Here is a 19,575-nt window from a genome sequence, read left to right as displayed (position 1 = left end):
ATCTCAGTTGGTAAAGAAATCCACAGTTTTGGAGCTAGTGAAGAGAAAGCCCTATCACCCATCGATTTTAAACGAGTTAAAGGAACAGTCAAAAGACCAGTTTCAGAAGAACGAAGGATGCGAGATGGAATATAAGGAATTAAAAGATCGGTCAAATATTGAGGAGTTAACCCGCGTAAGGCCTTGTAGGTAAGCATCGGAATCTTAAAATCAACAATAAACCTAACAGGGAGCCAATGCAAGGACTCCAAAACGGGAGTAATGTGATCTTTTAAGTTTGTTCTAGTAAGTATTCTAGCCGCTGAATTTTGCACTACCTGTAATTTGTTTAAGGTAGCTTTAGACACCACAGCCAATAAGGCATTGCAGTGATAAATACGGGAAAACGCAAAAGAGTTGATCAGACTCTCAGCAACAGAAAATGACAGCATTGGACACAATCTGGCAGTTGGAAGTATGCAGTTTTAAAAGTATTTTGGATATGTGGCTCAAACGTTAAATTGCCATCGAAAATTACCCCTAGACTCCTCAATTTTGTTTGAAACTCAACATTTGAACCATCAAGAGATAGCTTGACTGACCCGGCTTTGCGTAGTTGGTGTGGTGAGCCAACAAGCATAATCTCAGTCTTTTCACTGTTAAGACAAAGAAAATTTTCTGTCATCCATTCTTTCATCTTAGAAATACATTCAGAAAGAAAATCAACAGGCACAGTTTCATTAGGTTTAAAATTAATATAGATCTGAGTATCATCTGCATAAAAATGAAATTTTAGACCAAGCGATCTCAACAGCTGGCCAAGAGGAAAAACATAAATATTAAAAAGCAGAGGGCCCAAGATTGAACCCTGAGGCACCCCAGATTGAACAACGTTAACCTCAGATCTAAATCCACCCATGGCAACAAACTGCTTCCGATCATTGAAGTAGGACTTCAATTTAAAACAGTATCAGAGACACCAAAAACAGTTTCAAGACGAGTAATTAAAACTGAATGATCAACAGTGTCAAATGCGGCACCGAGATCAAGAAGGATCAAAACTGAAAGACATCCTGAATCTGAGGCAGTTAATAAGTCATTGGTAACCCTGACCAGGGCAGTTTCTGTACTATGGAATTTACGAAAGCCCGATTGCAAAGGCTCAAAGAGATTGTTCTCAGTTAAATAAGAAATTAACTGTGTAGCAACAACTCGCTCCAAAAGCTTAGCAAGAAAAGATTAGGTATGGAACGGAAATTAGCAAGGTTCTCAGTCTATATTTGTCTTTTTAGGTACCGGGGTGATTGCAGCAGTTTTAAAAGCTGTTGGGACAACCCCGGTACACAGAGAGTCATTTATAATGTCCAAAACAATGGGAATCAGAGAAGTAAAACATGACTGAAAGAAAAAAGTGGGTATGGGATCTAGTAAAGAAGTGGATGCTTTCATTTTAGAAACCTCTACAAATAGACAATGCGTGTCAAGTGTCGAAAATGTTGAAAACATAGAACCAGAATAACAAAAAAACAACAGAAAAAACAACAGAAGAAGACAATGAAGAAGAAGCACAAAAACCTCTACGAACATTATCGACCTTTGTGCCAAAGAAATGCAGGTCTACAAAAATATGGTCTACAGTTTTATCTATCAGATATATCTTTAAACTTTAGCAAGGACAAGAAAACATTTTGTGTCGACGCCTCACAGTTTTCTTAAAAGATTCTGTACAGATCCACCAAATATTAGACAGACACATGCTTTATTTTTAGCAATACCAAATCACCATTTTGGTGAACTGTGAAGGACTGGTTTCAGGTCCAAGGTTGAATTCTTCCACCTCCTGACCTGTGCTGCTGGAATGAGCTCTGAGTCCGAAGTCTTTCAAATGATACTCTAAAGAAAGGAAAATTTTTTTTTTCCGTTTCCTTTCAGAAAATATAAAACATATATAAATTGAATGGATACGCTAATTCCTCTCCACTGCTTTTTTTTTCTTCTACCAGTTCCAGTTATGTTCCATGTTATAAAGATTTTGGACCTTCATTGAGATGAGGCCAACCCTGTGAGGAATCTGAGACGTCTAGAGATGAACCAGCTCCAGTTGGATTTCGCTTCATGAAGATTTCATACATTCTGAGAGGAGATGCCAACTACATGTGGTCTTTGGACAAAAATCATCTCATGAATACACAACTGCCGGACTGTATATTTATAATCACACCCTTCGGTGTCACCCAAATGAGGATGAGGTTCACTTTTGAGTCTGGTTCCTCCCAAGGTTTCTTCCTCTTCCATCTAAGGGAGTTTTTCCTCACCACAGTCACCTCAGTCACCTCAGGCTTGCTTGTTAGGGATAAATACAAACACATTTAAATAGAAGTTTAATATTAAACTTGAATTTTTGTATTATATCAATCTTCGTATAATAGTAAATGTTTTTGCTATGTTTCTTATGTTCTGTAAAGCTGCTATACAAATAAATTTGAATTGAATTGAATTGAATTGAATAGGGGACACGTTGGCTTAGTGGTTAGCACGTTCGCCTCACAGCTCCAGGGTTGGGGGTTCGATTCCTGCCTCCGCCTTGTGTGTGTGGAGTTTGCATGTTCTCCCCGTGCCTCGGGGGTTTCCTCCGGGTACTCCGGTTTCCTCCCCCGGTCCAAAGACATGCATGGTAGGTTGATTGGCATCTGTGGAAAATTGTTCATAGTGTGTGAGTGTGTGAGTGAATGAGAGTGTGTGTGCCCTGTGATGGGTTGGCACTCCGTCCAGGGTGTATCCTATATCCTTGATGCCCGATGACGCCTGAGATAGGCACAGGCTCCCCGTGACCCGAGAAGTTCGGATAAGCGGTAGAAAATGAATGAATGAATGAATGAATGAATGAATAGATGAAACCCAGATTCCATACAAATAATGCAGATCTCCCCTAGAAAGAGACACTATTGCTCATTGTGCTCATTCAAATTCTAAGACTGGAGCATCTCTGTTAGATTTTTTTTTTTTTTTTGCCATTCGGAATTACTCTAGTACTCGACTACAAAGCCAAAGGAGTAAGGTCATTATGTGACCATTCAATTTACCCGGAAGAACAAATCTGACATGTCTACGATTGGCACTTGGCCTATATATAATTAGGTGATTCAATGCATTTCTGAATTTCTGTTCCCTGTGCAAAGGCAGTCTCTCTGGGATCCTACCCCTCTCTTGAAAATGCAAACGTTTTTTAGTCCAGGCCTCTTGAGGTCTTCTTCTCCTATGGCCTCTGGGTAATCGTTTCAACCAATCTTCCTGCACTGCCACTCTTACCCAGCCTTCACCACCACACGCTCTGGGTACTCAGGATACCGGTCCCATCTTTAAGAGCCTCCACGATGCTTCACCCACTTGATGAGCTTCAAGGAGATCACTGCTGAGAAAAATAAGCTTGAGCTCAGTGGTGTTTCTCCAGTGGCCATGTTACACTTTGGTCCTGTTCAGTCTGGCCGGAGCAGGATTGAAAGCTTGACTCGGCACGCTGGATCAGAATCTGCCCTCGGGATAGAGCAGCTTTTCTGTGGGAGAGATCGCTCTATTGTACAGCAACTCTTTTTTGCACAAATTCGAGTGGGTTTAGTTGCCATGGAAACAACAGTTGAGATCAAAATGTTTGTAGGAAAAGAGAAAAAAAAAGAACAAAAAAAAAACGGTTTGGATTGCATCTTTAGATTTTAGTGCAGAAGGTTATGTAAGAACATGCATACATGCATATACATATACATATACATATACATATACATATACATATACATATACATACGCACGTGGTGTGATGCACGGCACGGTAGCATGTGGAGGGCGAATGTATTTGGAATCCAAAAGTTACAGCTACGTCGACATCACGTTCCTAAAATCCGACGTGAAACAGGAAGACTAGCCTGGGAGTTAGTGTGCTGAAGTACAACCCACATGCCAGCTAACATTAACTAAACATCCAAAAGCTCCTTTCATTCAGTTCCAGTTAATTGAGATGCATTTCCACTCATCTAACATACCCCGAGGTTGTGTTTATCTCAAGCATTTTTTTCCCCCTGTAATGTCAACACATTTATAAACATGTTAAACCAATGAGGCATTTGTAAATGAGTGGGTACGGATGCCATAATTACCTGGACTGACATATTGTATGCCTTCCTTTGTGCCAGTAACACATGCACACATACACCTACCTAAATATTTGACCACATTAGATGATAAATTGGTGTTAAAACTAACTGCAGGAGTGTGAAACTCCAGGCGGAGGCCAACTACTTCTGCCCTGAACATTTAATTAACCCTCAATTATTTATTTAATACTTAGTGACAAAATGAACTATTCTTGTAGAAACAGTAGATGAAAATTGTCACTTTTTCCCCCCAGATTTCTTCTCATTGGGCCATATCGTAGGTTTTCCAGCAGCTCTTACCCTTATACAAGCTTAGAAGGGTTATTAGGGTTATAGCTGATACCTGTCCTGACCTGTCCTTGTGAAAATTATTATTCTGTGCTAATGCATTAATATTCACAAATAACAGCGAAATGGAAAATTCCTAACTAGCATTTTAGGTAATACACCATGCAACATACTTTCAGAATATGGTATGAATACATACACACTGGACTATACATACACACTGCATTTATACACACTGGACTATACATACACACTGCATTTATACACACTGGACTATACATACACACTACATTATACACACTGGACTATACATACACACTACATTATACACACTGGACTATACATACAAACTACATTATACACACTGGACTATACATACACACTGCATTTATACATACTTTACTATACATACACACTACATTATAGACACTGGACTATACATACACACTACATTATAGACACTGGACTATACATACACACTACATTATAGACACTGGACTATACATACACACTACATTATAGACACTGGACTATACATACACACTGCATTTATACATACTTTACTATACATACACACTACATTATAGACACTGGACTATACATACACACTACATTATAGACACTGGACTATACATACACACTACATTATCCACACTGGACTATACATACACACTACATTATAGACACTGGACTATACATATACACTGCATTTATACACACTGGACTATACATACACACTGCATTATACACACTGGACTATACATACACACTGCATTATACACACTGGACTATACATACACACTACATTATAGACACTGGACTATACATACACACTACATTATCCACACTGGACTATACTTACACACTACATTATACACACTGGACTATACATATACACTGCATTTATACACACTGGACTATACATACACACTGCATTATACACACTGGACTATACATACTACATTATACACACTGGACTATACATACACACTACATTATACACACTGGACTATACATACACACTACATTATACACACTGGACTATACATACACACTGCATTTATACATACTTTACTATACATACACACTACATTATAGACACTGGACTATACATACACACTACATTATACACACTGGACTATACATACACACTACATTATACACACTGGACTATACATACACACTACATTATAGACACTGGACTATACATACACACTACATTATACACACTGGACTATACATACACACTGCATTTATACATACTTTACTATACATACACACTACATTATAGACACTGGACTATACATACACACTACATTATACACACTGGACTATACATACACACTGAATTATACACACTGGACTATACATACACACTACATTATAGACACTGGACTATACATACACACTACATTATCCACACTGGACTATACATACACACTACATTATAGACACTGGACTATACATACACACTGCATTATACACACTGGACTATACATACACACTGCATTATACACACTGGACTATACATACACACTACATTATAGACACTGGACTATACATACACACTACATTATCCACACTGGACTATACATACACACTACATTATAGACACTGGACTATACATACACACTACATTATACATACTGGACTATACTTACACACTACATTATACACACTGGACTATACATATACACTGCATTTATACACACTGGACTATACATACACACTGCATTTATACACACTGGACTATACATACACACTACATTATACACACTGGACTATACATACTACATTATACACACTGGACTATACATACACACTACATTATACACACTGGACTATACATACACACTACATTATACACACTGGACTATACATACACACTGCATTTATACATACTTTACTATACATACACACTACATTATAGACACTGGACTATACATACACACTACATTATCCACACTGGACTATACATACACACTACATTATACACACTGGACTATACATACACACTACATTATAGACACTGGACTCTACATACACACTACATTATACACACTGAACTATACATACACACTACATTATACACACTGGACTATACATACACACTACATTATAGACACTGGACTATACATACACACTACATTATACACACTGGACTATACATACACACTACATTATACACACTGGACTATACATACACACTACATTATACACACTGGACTATACATACACACTGAATTATACACACTGGACTATACATACACACTGCATATAGTACCATAATCCATCTGTTACCACTAGATACCATCTGATGCACACCCATGTCACTTCTGTACCTGTACAATCTGTTGCACCTTTTAATTATATTTACATATATTTACACATATACATATATAAGTACATATTGCATATAATGTGTAGTGCTACTAAGGATGCCCAATAGTACACTGTGTGTAATGACTATATGTATGAGCATACTGTACATGTTTTTACACCTGGCCACTTCATGCGTTTTCTGTGATCCGATAGCTATCCGATCGTTAAAAAAAAACAGGTGTAAGTGTAAATATAAATCCGATCGCTCAAGCCCCTTCAGGAGGTGGTCTGGGACGCGTTTCAGATGAAACTGGACTGGTGTAAATGCATGTGGTTGTTCAAGCCACATACGTCAGCGCTATACTCCTCCCAAACAGAAGTATGTCACTCACAGGTGACTCGCGAGTCGTTCATCGTCCCAGAAACAAATGTTTTCCCACCAGCGCTGGCTCCGATCTTTCACCCAGGTGTCTCGTTGGGTCTTAAAATGCACTGCTGCTGCCAGCGAAAATGCAGCAAACAGTAAATGCTGTTTTTTGTAGCATACACCAAAGCGTGTTCCATTTCAATGACCCCGGAAATGAGGTAAAATATATTTGCATATTGGGCGGGAGTAGAAAGATCGGATCGATATCCGATTCGCCAAGACTCATTTATGTAGTCTAATGTAAATGGGACAGTTTTAACAAATCAGATAGCTATCAGATCAGAGAATGTACTGACTATATGTACGAGCAAATTGCACATTTTCACGTCAACTCTTCTATATCCGTATCTGTATAACTGGAGTTTGCTCCTTAGAATTTCACTCACCAAGGCACATGTGCTGTGGTGATGTGACAATAAAAGTGACTTGACTTGACTTGACTTGACTTGACTAGGTGGTCCTGGCTTCAGTATTCACTCATAACATGTAGAGAAAATAAAAAACCTCCATACAAAAGGGAAGGCAAGTTCAGGATCAAACCATGGGACAGCGAAGCTGTAAGGTGGCAATGCTACACTCTGAGAAAGAACAACATACACCAAGAACCTTTTTAGGACTTTTCAGGGCTCTACATATAAAACATAGATGAACGGTTCTCGGCGGTTGTGTATAATAGTACGGGGAGCATTGTGGGACGGTGGTTAGCACGTTTTCCTCTTACCTCTGAGGTTCATGGTTCATTTCCTACCTCCTCCCTGCATACATGGATCCTCAATGACCTCACCATGCTTAAGGGTTTCCTAGGGGTACTCTGGTTTCCTCCCCAAGTCCAACGCATTGGAGGGTGACAGGCATCTCCAACAGGCACCTCCACCGCATTGTAGGCTGTCCAGGGTGGGTGTTCCTTGCCTTGTCCCCAGATACTTGTCCCCCAAGTGCTACAGAGAACAGGTCTATCAAGTGATACCTAAACCACCCTGAATATGATGACACACATTCTTGCCAGCAAGATCTGAGCTATTTGCCATTCCAGAGAAAAATGTAACACTTGTGAGGAAATTACAATGGTGTTTTTGTATATCTGTTCACTTTCCCTTCGCTAAATCGTTAAAAAAATTTATTGTCAGATTTCCTCCTTCAATTAGTGCACTAATCAAGTCGGAGCCCCTCCTTGCACCTCACTTTCTCTCCAAAAGCAGAGCAGTCTTAAGAACTATTTCATGATCTATTTTTGACATATTATATTTGCACAGTGACCTGGATAGGAAATATTCATGAAACTGTCATTATGAATAGTTGTGATGCTGCTCTGCCATGCAATCCAATATGTCACTTCATTTCTCTGGGCTCTATGACAAGCTGTGGGATTATACTATGCATCCTAATAAAGTATGACATCGTAGTGAATTCATTCCAGTTATTAAATTAGTGATACAGACCAAACAACGGTGAAACATTTGTGATCTGTAATATGAAGAGGAATAAGGAAGTCCAGTCATCGTCAACATCATGCAAAAGAAATCCCATATCCAGAGCCTCAGAACTTCATGAACTTGACTGGTTTTCAATTTATTATTATCAGCCTTTACATGAAGACACAGTGGCTTAGTGGAAAGCATGGTTGCCTCACACCTCGAGTTGGTTGTTCGTGTTCCTGCCTCTACACTGTGTTTGAAGATTTAGCATATTCTCACCATGCTTTAGGGGTTTCCTCTGGGTACTCTGGTTTCCTCCCCAGTCCAAAGACAGCTGTTGTAGGCTAATTGGCATCTCTAAATTGTCCATAGCATGTGAATATGTGTACAACGGGTTTGTACCACATCCAGGGTATCCTATGTCTTGTGCCCAGAGTTCCTTGGAATATACTCTAGGCTACACTTGATGCTGTGTAGGATACATAATGCAGAGTACAACATGATCATCCTTTTACAAATACATTTTGTCACAAAGCAGAGTTATAAAAATCTGGATTCTATGTCTATGTCTCTAATGACCAAACCTGGGGCTACAGAATCAAGGAAAATATTGGCATAGTGAGAGAATCAGGTAGAAGTATTCTGATAAAAGCCATGACACCTTTACAAATAAAATCTCTTTTCAAACCCTAATGGTCGCAGAAAGCCAAAGTATGCCCTTGACCGGAAGACCAAACATTTTATATTCAGCATTAACACCCTCCTCGAACCAAAACCTTATATACATGTACAATCTTGTATACAACCAAGCTTCTGGTCAACTAAAGGATATCTTTTCCAGTGCATGATGTATTTTGAGCAACAACTCTTCCTGAAACAACTAAGCTTTCTATCAAACTCTTTGATATCAAGAGCTTGTGTGTGGGTGGATACCTCAAGCTAGAGAGTTTCAGACTGTAGGAAGATTTCTGGGCTTTCTGTATGTGCAATTTGATCCATTACTATGATCACAAGCAGACTTTCTTTTACTGGATGATGTGTAGATTGACAGGTGAGTTGGTCCCTCAGTCCATGATTCAAACCAATTTCCTTCACATTTCCTAACTTTGAGTGCAATGTCAGCCATACTACAGCACCCCTGGAGCAAAGATGTTTGTTCAAGGGCCATAGAGTGGCAGCCTGGCAGTGCCGGGGCTTGAAACCTTAACTGCTTGAGTGCCCACTGGCTAGACGTTGAACTTTCTGGGTTTCTATCGTGTTGCCAGTGGTTATTATTACATAGCTTAGTGGCACTGGGCCAAGCCAAAAATCTATCCAGGAGTTCAAACCCACAGTATGATATTTGAAATGGCCCCACTTTATCTGCCTTGTGTTGTGTCTCTTGAAGCTTTTGATTTTAAGAGTCTTGACAGCCTTGCTACCTAAATCCATCTTCTGTCACAAAATGCGTCTATCCAGCCATCAATGAAGTCTTGCTACAGTAGCTTTGACAGCCTCACTTTCAAATATATCTCCATCCACTATCTGCCTGCCTATAGCTATAATCTTTAACTACATCTATAGCTTAATAATGAACAAAGGGTTTGTATTTGTGTACATACTTATTCTAATGATTTTTTTTTTTGTTCCTATTGATCATTTTTGGCTGCTGTGTAATGCTTCTGTGTTATCCCAGCATTATCCCAGGTGGGTAGGTGGCCCTTTCATTCCGTTTGGCTCCTTTTGAGTTCACTCATGCCAAATAGCTATAGCCTGGCCAAACATTTCATCAAGATGGATTTTTTTTTTCCTCCAGTGACAGAAAAATAAGAATGATTCATAGGCACGGTTAGAGCCTGGTAGTGAAATGCAACAGTATGATTTGATTTAAGCAAGGTATTTGTGCCAGTGTGTAACCATATATTGTTTGAGGAAGCGAGGGTTTAATTCATTGAGCTACGAGTGTCTGAAGGAACAGAACTGTAAATGTTTTAGCTGTCAGAAATACTGTTTTCGCATTCAGTTTGATTGTTCAATTTGAACGCATTCAATTTGATTGTTTTCAAACTTTCTATTTAATCGGTGTTTATGAACGTAGATAGGAAAATAAATGAATTGTCAACGTGGAAGACATCTGAGAAGAAATTATCACTTCCTATTTGGAAAATATTGAATAAACAAACTAGATTTATCTACAAAGATGCATTAGTGGCACAAAAAAAAATTAAATTTAGCCTCACTGTGTAGGAGAATTACATGCTTCGAGTTTAATCTTGAGCAATCTGTGTTTCCATGGTATTGAAACTGTGACAGCGCTGTTGCACATCAGGCTGCCATGTGTCACTCGTCTTTGTTTCGTCTCTCTATCTCCTTTTCATGTGTTTAAACATTTTTGACACATTATTATTCAGAGAACTCCGAAACGCATCCCACTAAAACAGTGGACAATTACGGCAACGCATGCCTGCGTCTCCTTATAAACACAGCCCTGCTTGTTCACTTGGTGGATTGTGGGCGGTGCTACGTAAAACAGACGCAGATATATGAAGTTGGAAAGCCTTCCAGCCCCGTGCTCTGGGTGTTATTGTATTCATACATACACTTGCATTCTTTCTGTCCTTTTCTTAAATGACACATCTAGCTTCTTCATTCTTAAAAAAAAAGCAAGTACAACTAACGCAAAACGTGTTAACTGTAAGTCAGTCTGTCAAACAACACGGCACAAAATTGAGACAGAAACAGAACTAAAAATGGCCGACTTCCTGTTCTGTGACTTGTCTTGGCATATAGTAGCCTAGTGGTTAAGGTGTTGGGCTACCAATTAGAAGGATGTGAGTTCGATCGTAGATCCACCAAGCTGCCACTGTTGGGCCCCTGTGCAAGGCCCTTAACCCTCAATAGCTCAGTTGTACAAAAATGAGATAATGTAAGTCGCTCTGGATATAAGGGTGTGTCAAATGCTGTAAATGTACTGAACTAGAGAGCTGATTGAGACAGATCCATATTCGCTATCGGCTCTTATTCAAATTTATTTTTATTCCTGTAGTACTGTTTTACTTTATAGTATAGTGTTGAAACACAGTAATGATTTATATTCTAACTATTAAGTATCACACAGTAGAAGGTGGGTTCAGCTTTTGAGTTTAGGTCCCTCACAATGATCCTCTGTCATGTCACCTAAAGGAGTTTTTTCCTTACCTCTAAATCTGCCTCCTATATATAGATAGATAATATCCATGGTTTAAAAGTGCTGTAAAAAAAAATGAAGGAATTATTATAACGCATATAGTGTTAATATACAAGAAAGCTTTGGGGTACTATTGAGGTAGCCTAACTGAGTGTTCATAAAAATTTACCTTCTGGATGTTCAACATCCTTTGACATCCAAATTCATTTTTTTCTTGCATTTCTGGTCAAATAAAACACTAAGAAGTTCTAAGAAGATGATGTGATAATAATACCAGACCCAGCATTGTGCATCACACCATTTCCTGTCTAATCAAAAATGTGATGAATTCAGAATAAAAAGAGTTTTAATGCGAGGTTTTCCCTTCTATCTAAACCCTCTCTGAGCAACAAGAGTCATGTATCTATTTATATAAGGAACTGAAAGCATGGAAACATGAGTGTTTTTTTTCCCCCACGCCAATTCTTTTACATGTAAAGAGCATGATGCATGCACACACTCACTACAGTACTGAGTGGAAGGATGAGTGTAACACAGATCGCCATGGTAACCGATTTTCCCGCGGCCCGATCTGCCTGGAGGGCGAAAAGAGATAAACTGCTCCTCTAAAAAGTACGTGGGAGACGGTAGTGGATCCGGAGGGGAGGGGGTGGGTGGGGGATGGCAACTGTTCCGCCACCGTTCCAGCCTTTTCCTTTTGCCTTCCTGAGTCTTTCTGAGTCTCTCTGTTGTGCTGCTGATGCTGCTGCTGCTGCTGCTGCTGGTGCTTTACGCGCTCGACGCGTGAGACCAACGTGCAGGATTTTCCGCCACCTCTCGACCGGTTTGAATCACGGAAACCTAGAGGCAGGAGAGAGATGCAATGAGGTTCAATGAGGAAACCGAGTTGTTTTCTCCGAGGTTTTGCATGCATGTATGACAAGAGATATCACGGCTTCATTTTAACTCTGTTTTGCTGGTTGGAAAATTCTCGTGCGCACCGACAGACATCAGGTTTGTGTTTAATTTCAATTAGGTGAAAGGGAAAGGTGGAGATGCACCGGGACCTCTCGTGCCGCCCGACATCTGATGCATAGCCAGCAACTTTTTAGGGGAGAAAAGTTCCTGGAATGTAAACAGCAGGAGCGGAGCACCGATCTGACCTCGCTTTTTAGAAGTGGATGCGCTTGGCATGGAGTGAGAGCGGCATTGCGCTCGTTCCTTGCACTCGCTCGCATCACGTCCGGTCGGCATGGTCCGCTCCGGACAGAACGCGCCGAACGGGACGGGCTCGGGCTCGGGCTCGGGCACAGACTTGGGTGCGCGCGCAGAATGTCCCGGTAACGAGGCACCAAAGAGCATCAAAGCGCGGCGCGCAAAACCTCCACCTCCTGGCAGCCGGAACTGTCTCACTGCAAACAGGTCGCTGTTCATCTTCGCCGAGAATAACCCGGTCAGGAAGTACGCACGAAGGATCATAGAATGGCCATATCCTTACCTTTTACACGTTCAATCAGGTGTGTGTGTGTGTGTGTGTGTGTGTGTGTGTGTGTGTGTGTGTGTGTGTGTGTGTGTGTGTGTGTGTGTGTGTGTGTGTGTGTGTGTGTGTGTGTATGGGCAGAGAAATGGGGTTAGGGGGTGATGTCTAAACTTTGACCCAAATTCAACATAAACCAACATCCTTAGTCAGTAATACAGATAATTGTCTTTTTTTTTTTTTTAATGGTACCATCAAGTACCTTTAGTGTGCATCTTTATACTAAAAAGACACATGCTAGAAGGTGCAAACGAGTACCATTGATTGTATCACCCCCAAGCCCAATGTAACAGGGCAAAATACAGCAGGGCATGGTTAGGAATAGGACTAAAGGATGAACCCATTAGGTACACACTCGGTCGGTTTCAGGAACGCTTCGAAGAGTCGAGTCACATGTTGCAGAGTTGGGAAAAGGTGAGATGTTCTGGGATGAGGATAGAAAGGTGAAAACACTGCACTAGGATTAACACTGTATTTTGGGTGTCTTGTGTCTATCACTAATTCTCCAGCATTAAGATGGAGCTAGGATTGATGGTTTGTTAGTAGAAAACAGTCACTAAAGTGTTAAATGTTTGTCACTGAGATATCTTTAATTAAGCGAACAAATACATATTTCAGATACATAACTGGACCTTTAGGAGTGGTATTGATCCTGACATTGATTGATGATACTTTTTTTTTTTAAATTGCCTGTACTTTGGGGAACATAATTTCTTTTGAACTGTAGGATTTTTTATTTTATTTTTTTATTTTATTTTATTTTTTGTGATCATGAATTTAAGATATTATGCTGGGTTGTGCTTGTGGAGCTCACACAATGACCGCACTACACTGTGCGTAAATCCATGCTTGCTTAAGGAAGATCTTAAAGATCATAAACTGTGCCTGTAAGTGCTTATTCCCAGTCAAGTTCGAGGTTTATCCGAGAGCCTTTTCCGGGGAAAACTTCCTAAATGGGACGCCAATTTTCTGATTCATTTCCCAGGTTACAATCCTCTCAGAGATTGCGTTAAAGATGTCAGGGTTTTAATTAGTTGAATTGGATCTGAATTATAGAGGTTAAAAGAATACATATTAATGTTAAATCTACCTTATTTGCATATTATTTTGGCATGGGAGGAAAAAAAAAAGCCTCATCAATTGATTCGCAGTATTAAACCGAAATCCGGAACATTGCTGGAGCAAATCTCTACGCCAGATTCAGACAAATTCATGGAATTTGTAGTTAATAGCTGCAGGAAACTCTAAAACTCCTTTACTACTGTATATTTGTTGAGGCTCTTTATAGCAATTCATCAACTGAGCCTTTCTTTTACTAATGGATCCATTAGTGGTAGATACATTAGCTTCAGTCTCAATTAGCAAAGTAAGAACTAATCACTAGGCTACCTGTTGCTTTGTTTAGGAAACTGATGATTGGGCAATTAAGAGGTGTACAATTTAAAAGAATCCCTTTTCATTTGACATATTTACAACCAATTAGCAGAAATATTGGGTATATAATACTTATGTGAATGCAGGTTCAAACCGGTATGACTCAGAAACAGAACCCGGTGTATAAAGCATTGGGGTTGAGGTAAGATGAACTGGTCAGGAGGTTAGAAGTTTAAATCCCAGCATCACCAACTGCCCCGTCTGCTACCCACGTCTGTATAAAACTGTTAGCTAAACGATGTAGATGTAAAATTAGACTAATTACTTGTACTTCCGTTCTCACGAAGGATCCAAATGGTTACACCAGCTACGTTTCAACACTTAACCATTGTGGTCGTGTTTGTAGTTTTTATATATTAGACAGTATGAGGCGGTTATGTTTGGTTTTACACTGGAACTTCATGTTCTCTCTTTTTTACTGTGACTGGTGTACTTTTGTGATGAAGGGGCATTTCTTTTTCTGTATAAAGTGGCTATAAAGTGTATCAGCTTTGGTTAGGTTCAGTAAACTATGCTATGGGCTTTGTTACACGATGTTGGTGTTCCTTGCATTATTACGATTATTATTATTCGTATAAGTCACATTATTTGCTATGAATTATTCAGTAACTACAGTGAAACTATTAGAACTCTGTGTAGTTACAAGGGTGAGGAATGTAAGTCTGAATCCTGCCAGCGTCTTCTACGGATAATTGTTTTGGGTTGGATGTTTTTCTGTTTGGAGTGACAGTATCTCAGAGCTTTTTTCTGTGCTGCTGAAACTGCGACAGCGCTGTGGCGCGTCTGTCTGCCGTGTGTCACTCCCTATTGTTTAATCTGTCTGTCTCTGCTGTCCTTTTTCATATGTTTGACTGCGGAAAAGACTGAATCGACTAAGTGACTGCGTTCACCTAAGGTGCTTTAATGAGCTCCTTGTTTATAACTTCCCTGAAGGTGTTTTACACGAAGCCGATCTGGGATTAAGCGAATGTGGGAAGTTCTCGAAACGGCCCAGACTATTTATAGCAGCTCGGTGTGGTGTAGACTTGGTCTGTTCAGCGTGAATCACTGAGAATCCAACAGATTCGTCAACACGCCGTCCATTGTGGCTTAATGACACCGTTTATGATGATGACGAGAAACTAATCACGGATCAGAGGACTGTTTCGCATTCTAACCCACATGTTCACGTCTTTTTATTTCTTTCTTTCTTTTTTGGTCATTCATTCATTCATTCATTCATTCATTCATCTTCCCTAATCACTTTCTATTAGTCAGGGTGTTGAACGGATCTATCCCAGAGTATATGTTTTTGGGGACTGGATAGAAACCAGGAAACCCTGAGGAAACCCACACAGATGTTTTGCACAGAACATTTAATGCTCTAATACAGTATATAATTTACCATAGATTGTAATTTAGAATGGATTGTATACTGAAGACATCTAACTTCCTATAGACTTCATTTTATCTTCTGTTCTTCTTGTGCAAGTTACAAAGAGGCTTTTAACCACAGCATACGGTGTGAATGTGATGGTTTCTTTCTTTCTTTCTTTCTTTCTTTCTTTCTTTCTTTCTTTCTTTCTTTCTTTCTTTCTTTCTTTCTTTTTTCCCCATTCAGCCGCCTACACAGAATAACCACTGTGCAAATGGTTTTCAAAACACTCATCACAAGGCACATTGAACATAATTTAGAGTCAAAGCTATTAGTATGGATGGCACTGTAATTTACCACTGTGATGCACATGCAATTTTAGTGAATGGCTAGCTAATGGAAATGATAATGAGATTCGCAGATTAGCTCCAGATTTCCGTGAATTTACAGGGTTTTTTTTTTACTGTCTAGTTTTGGGGGTGAATCTGGTGTATTTCAATTATGTATTATTTTGCTGGGATGTAAATCTGGTGAGGTGAATCTGTGTAAAATTAGCGGTTGTGTACCACATGGACATCACATAAAATCCTCCTAAACATAAAGGATTACTCAAACGAGAGTTTTCTTTTCTCACTCACTATGTTCCAGAGATATTTATCGTGATATTAATGAGATGTTCAGGATAAAATGACTGAAGCAGACTCAAATCCCAGAATGCACTGCAGTTCTACAACGATCGACAAGACCATAAGAGTGATGGTGTGGCTGGTGGTGGTGTTAGCATCGGAGCTTTGGAAGTTGAATCTGTTTGAGCAGAGTGTACATAAATAGAAGTGAGGGAGCTAGGCTAAAGGACTAAAGTGCCGCTGTATATCTTTCTTTATAGAAGATGTTGGAGACTGTTAATAAAATGGTACACAATCTTGGATGCCATTAAGGGTAAATGGCCGTGGTTTAGGAGTTTGTATGTTTACCTCAGCTTGATTTCTTGGCTCTGCCCTATTTGTGTGTGTGTGTGTGTGTGTGGGTGTGTGTGTGTGTGTGTGTGTGTGTGTGTGTGTGTGTGTGTGTGTGTGTGTGTGTGTGTGTGTGTGTGTGTGTGTGTGTGTGTGTGTGTGTGTGTGTGTGTGTGTGCGTGTGTGTGTGGAGCTTGCATGTTCTCCCCATGCTTTAGGGCTTCCTCTGTGTACTCCAGTTTCCTGCTCCAGTCCACGTTGCAGGTTGATTAACATCTCTAAATTGTACATAGTATGTGAATGAGTGCATGTACCTTTGTTACCTGTGACAGGTTGGAACCCTGTCCAAGTTGCCGCCTTGCTTGTCTTGTGCCCAGAGTGCCTTGGAACAGACTCTAGGTTCCCTGCAACCCTGTGTAAGCACTACAGATAAAAGGATGGATGGATGGATGGATGGATGGATGGACAGATGAATGGATGGATGGATGGATGGATGGATAGATGAAATGACATAATCCAGGTTCCCTGCAACCCTGTGTAAGCACTACAGATAAATGGAAGGATGGATGAATGGCAGATGAATGAATGGATGGATGGATGGAAGGTTGGATGGACAGATGGATGGTGAATTGATGAATGGATGGACAGATGAATGGATGGATGGATGGAAGGTTGGATGGACAGATGGATGGTGGATTGATGAATGGATGGATGGATGGATGGAAGGGTGGATGCACAGATGGTTGGTGGATTGATGAATGGATGGATAAATGGATGGATGGATGGATGGATGGATGGATGGATGGATGGATGGATGGATGGATGGATGAAATGACAGACTCCAGGTTCCCTGCAAACCTGTGTAAGCACTACAGACAAATGGATGGATGGATGAATGGATGGATGAATGGACAGATGGATGGTGGACTGATGACTGGATGGATGTACATCATTCACAACCAGATGTCAATTTAATAAGATTGATACGATTGATAATCCTCCATCTTGTAAAAGATTTATATATACCTTAACCTTGCCGTCACTCCATTCGAGTACATGATCCTGGCTACCATCATCGCCAACTGTGTGGTTCTGGCCCTGGAGCAGCATCTCCCTGGTGAAGACAAGACACCCATGGCCAAAAGACTGGTAAGTTAGTCATTTATTTATTGTTAGAGAACCCCTGGACCTTAAGCATTGCTTGAACACTGTGAAATGTTCTGTGTAGTGTATTAATATTGAGTAAAAAAAAAAGCATAAGTGCTGTTAAACAGTACTGAGTCATTTGCCTGTGTGTATTCGGATCCGTGTTTCTACACTAAAGAGCTTTTCGGCGTGAATCTCCAGGTGAGATAAGAGTTGCGCCATGATCATGATGATCTCTCCACATAGAGAAAGTGGAGGATGTGTTCACTTAATATACAATCACACGTCATATCTGCAACGCCCACAGCCATTGCGCTCGGTGATTCATGGGTGGATACTGCAAATCGATGCACGTAGCACTTATAATGAGAAATGTCATATTAATAGCAAATGCTGATTGTTTTTTTTTTTTATTCGATTTTTTTTTAGGGTTTGCAGGCACAGGAAACAAAGTGCAAAGGGTGTCTTTATCTCACCTCTCACTTATGCCTGTATCCATGCTCTTTTACTTAACCATGGTAACGACACAGCACTCGTTTCCTCTCCTTTTTCCGACTTAATGAAGACATTGAAATAAAATCATAAAGGAGGGAACAAGCTCACCTTCTGTCTAGACACTGCTCTGTTATACAAAAAAATAAAAAATAAAAATATCCTGAGAGCATTGTGTGGAGCGATCGAGTTTAAATAGAAAGCTGGACATAATGTGAGAGTCTTGTGAACTTGTTTCTTGACTCGTTTTACTTGCATTTACCTCTCTACGTTTCTGTGTGTCTACAATCCAACAGGAGAAGACAGAACCCTATTTTATTGGGATCTTTTGTTTCGAAGCCGGCATCAAACTGCTGGCTCTTGGCTTTGTTTTCCACAAGGGTTCATACCTGAGAAATGGCTGGAACGTCATGGATTTTATTGTCGTGTTAAGCGGGTAAGTGATATTTCTCTCACCTTACAGTGAATTTCCTGTTATTTACGGATATGAGCCTTTGGAGGCTTTCCATAAAGCCTTCCCTTTCCATATATCCCTGCATTGTTAAACTAAAAAATAGCTGTTATATGTGTATTTATTAGCCTAGAAAATCTAGTATCACAACCTGCGATCATTGATCATTACCATAAAAGTTCATGTTGATGTTCCTCCTGTTTGTACAGCGCTTCGTTCTCTGCTGAAACATGAGAGCATTTAGACTGCATCCTTTCACACCGACATCACAACCCTCCCTTCCTTTTCGATCAGGCTTATATAAAAGCGGCATCATCGGTCTGATTTGCTGGTAGCTATGCGACAGAACAAGCTGCCGGAGCTCTGAGTAAGACTGGATCCATACCAAAATGATATGTTCCCAAATGGAGGGATACTTTCTTTATTAGTTTCAGGACCTTCTTTGCACTGGTGGCTCTTCGAGCACATAGCATCGAGTCCTCAT

The 19,575-nt window shown here is 40.0% G+C and overlaps 1 protein-coding gene across 3 annotated transcripts in view; it reads left to right on the top strand.

The window, feature by feature from the left end:
- Positions 1-12,434: 12,434 nt before the first annotated feature.
- The window catches only part of cacna1eb (calcium channel, voltage-dependent, R type, alpha 1E subunit b), a 73,188-nt gene continuing 66,047 nt past the window's right edge, over positions 12,435-19,575 (top strand). For all 3 annotated transcript variants that reach the window (XM_047821211.1, XM_047821216.1, XM_027170822.2), the window contains exons 1-3: positions 12,435-13,209; positions 18,046-18,151; positions 18,937-19,076. In XM_047821211.1, coding sequence (XP_047677167.1) covers positions 12,974-13,209; positions 18,046-18,151; positions 18,937-19,076 — 482 coding nt within the window. In that variant the 5' untranslated portion in view covers positions 12,435-12,973. The remainder of the gene's footprint in view (positions 13,210-18,045; positions 18,152-18,936; positions 19,077-19,575) is intronic.

Source organism: Tachysurus fulvidraco, chromosome 1 (genome assembly GCF_022655615.1).
Source record: "Tachysurus fulvidraco isolate hzauxx_2018 chromosome 1, HZAU_PFXX_2.0, whole genome shotgun sequence".
NCBI lineage: Eukaryota > Metazoa > Chordata > Actinopteri > Siluriformes > Bagridae > Tachysurus > Tachysurus fulvidraco.
This window is presented reverse-complemented; position numbering and strand designations above follow the sequence as displayed.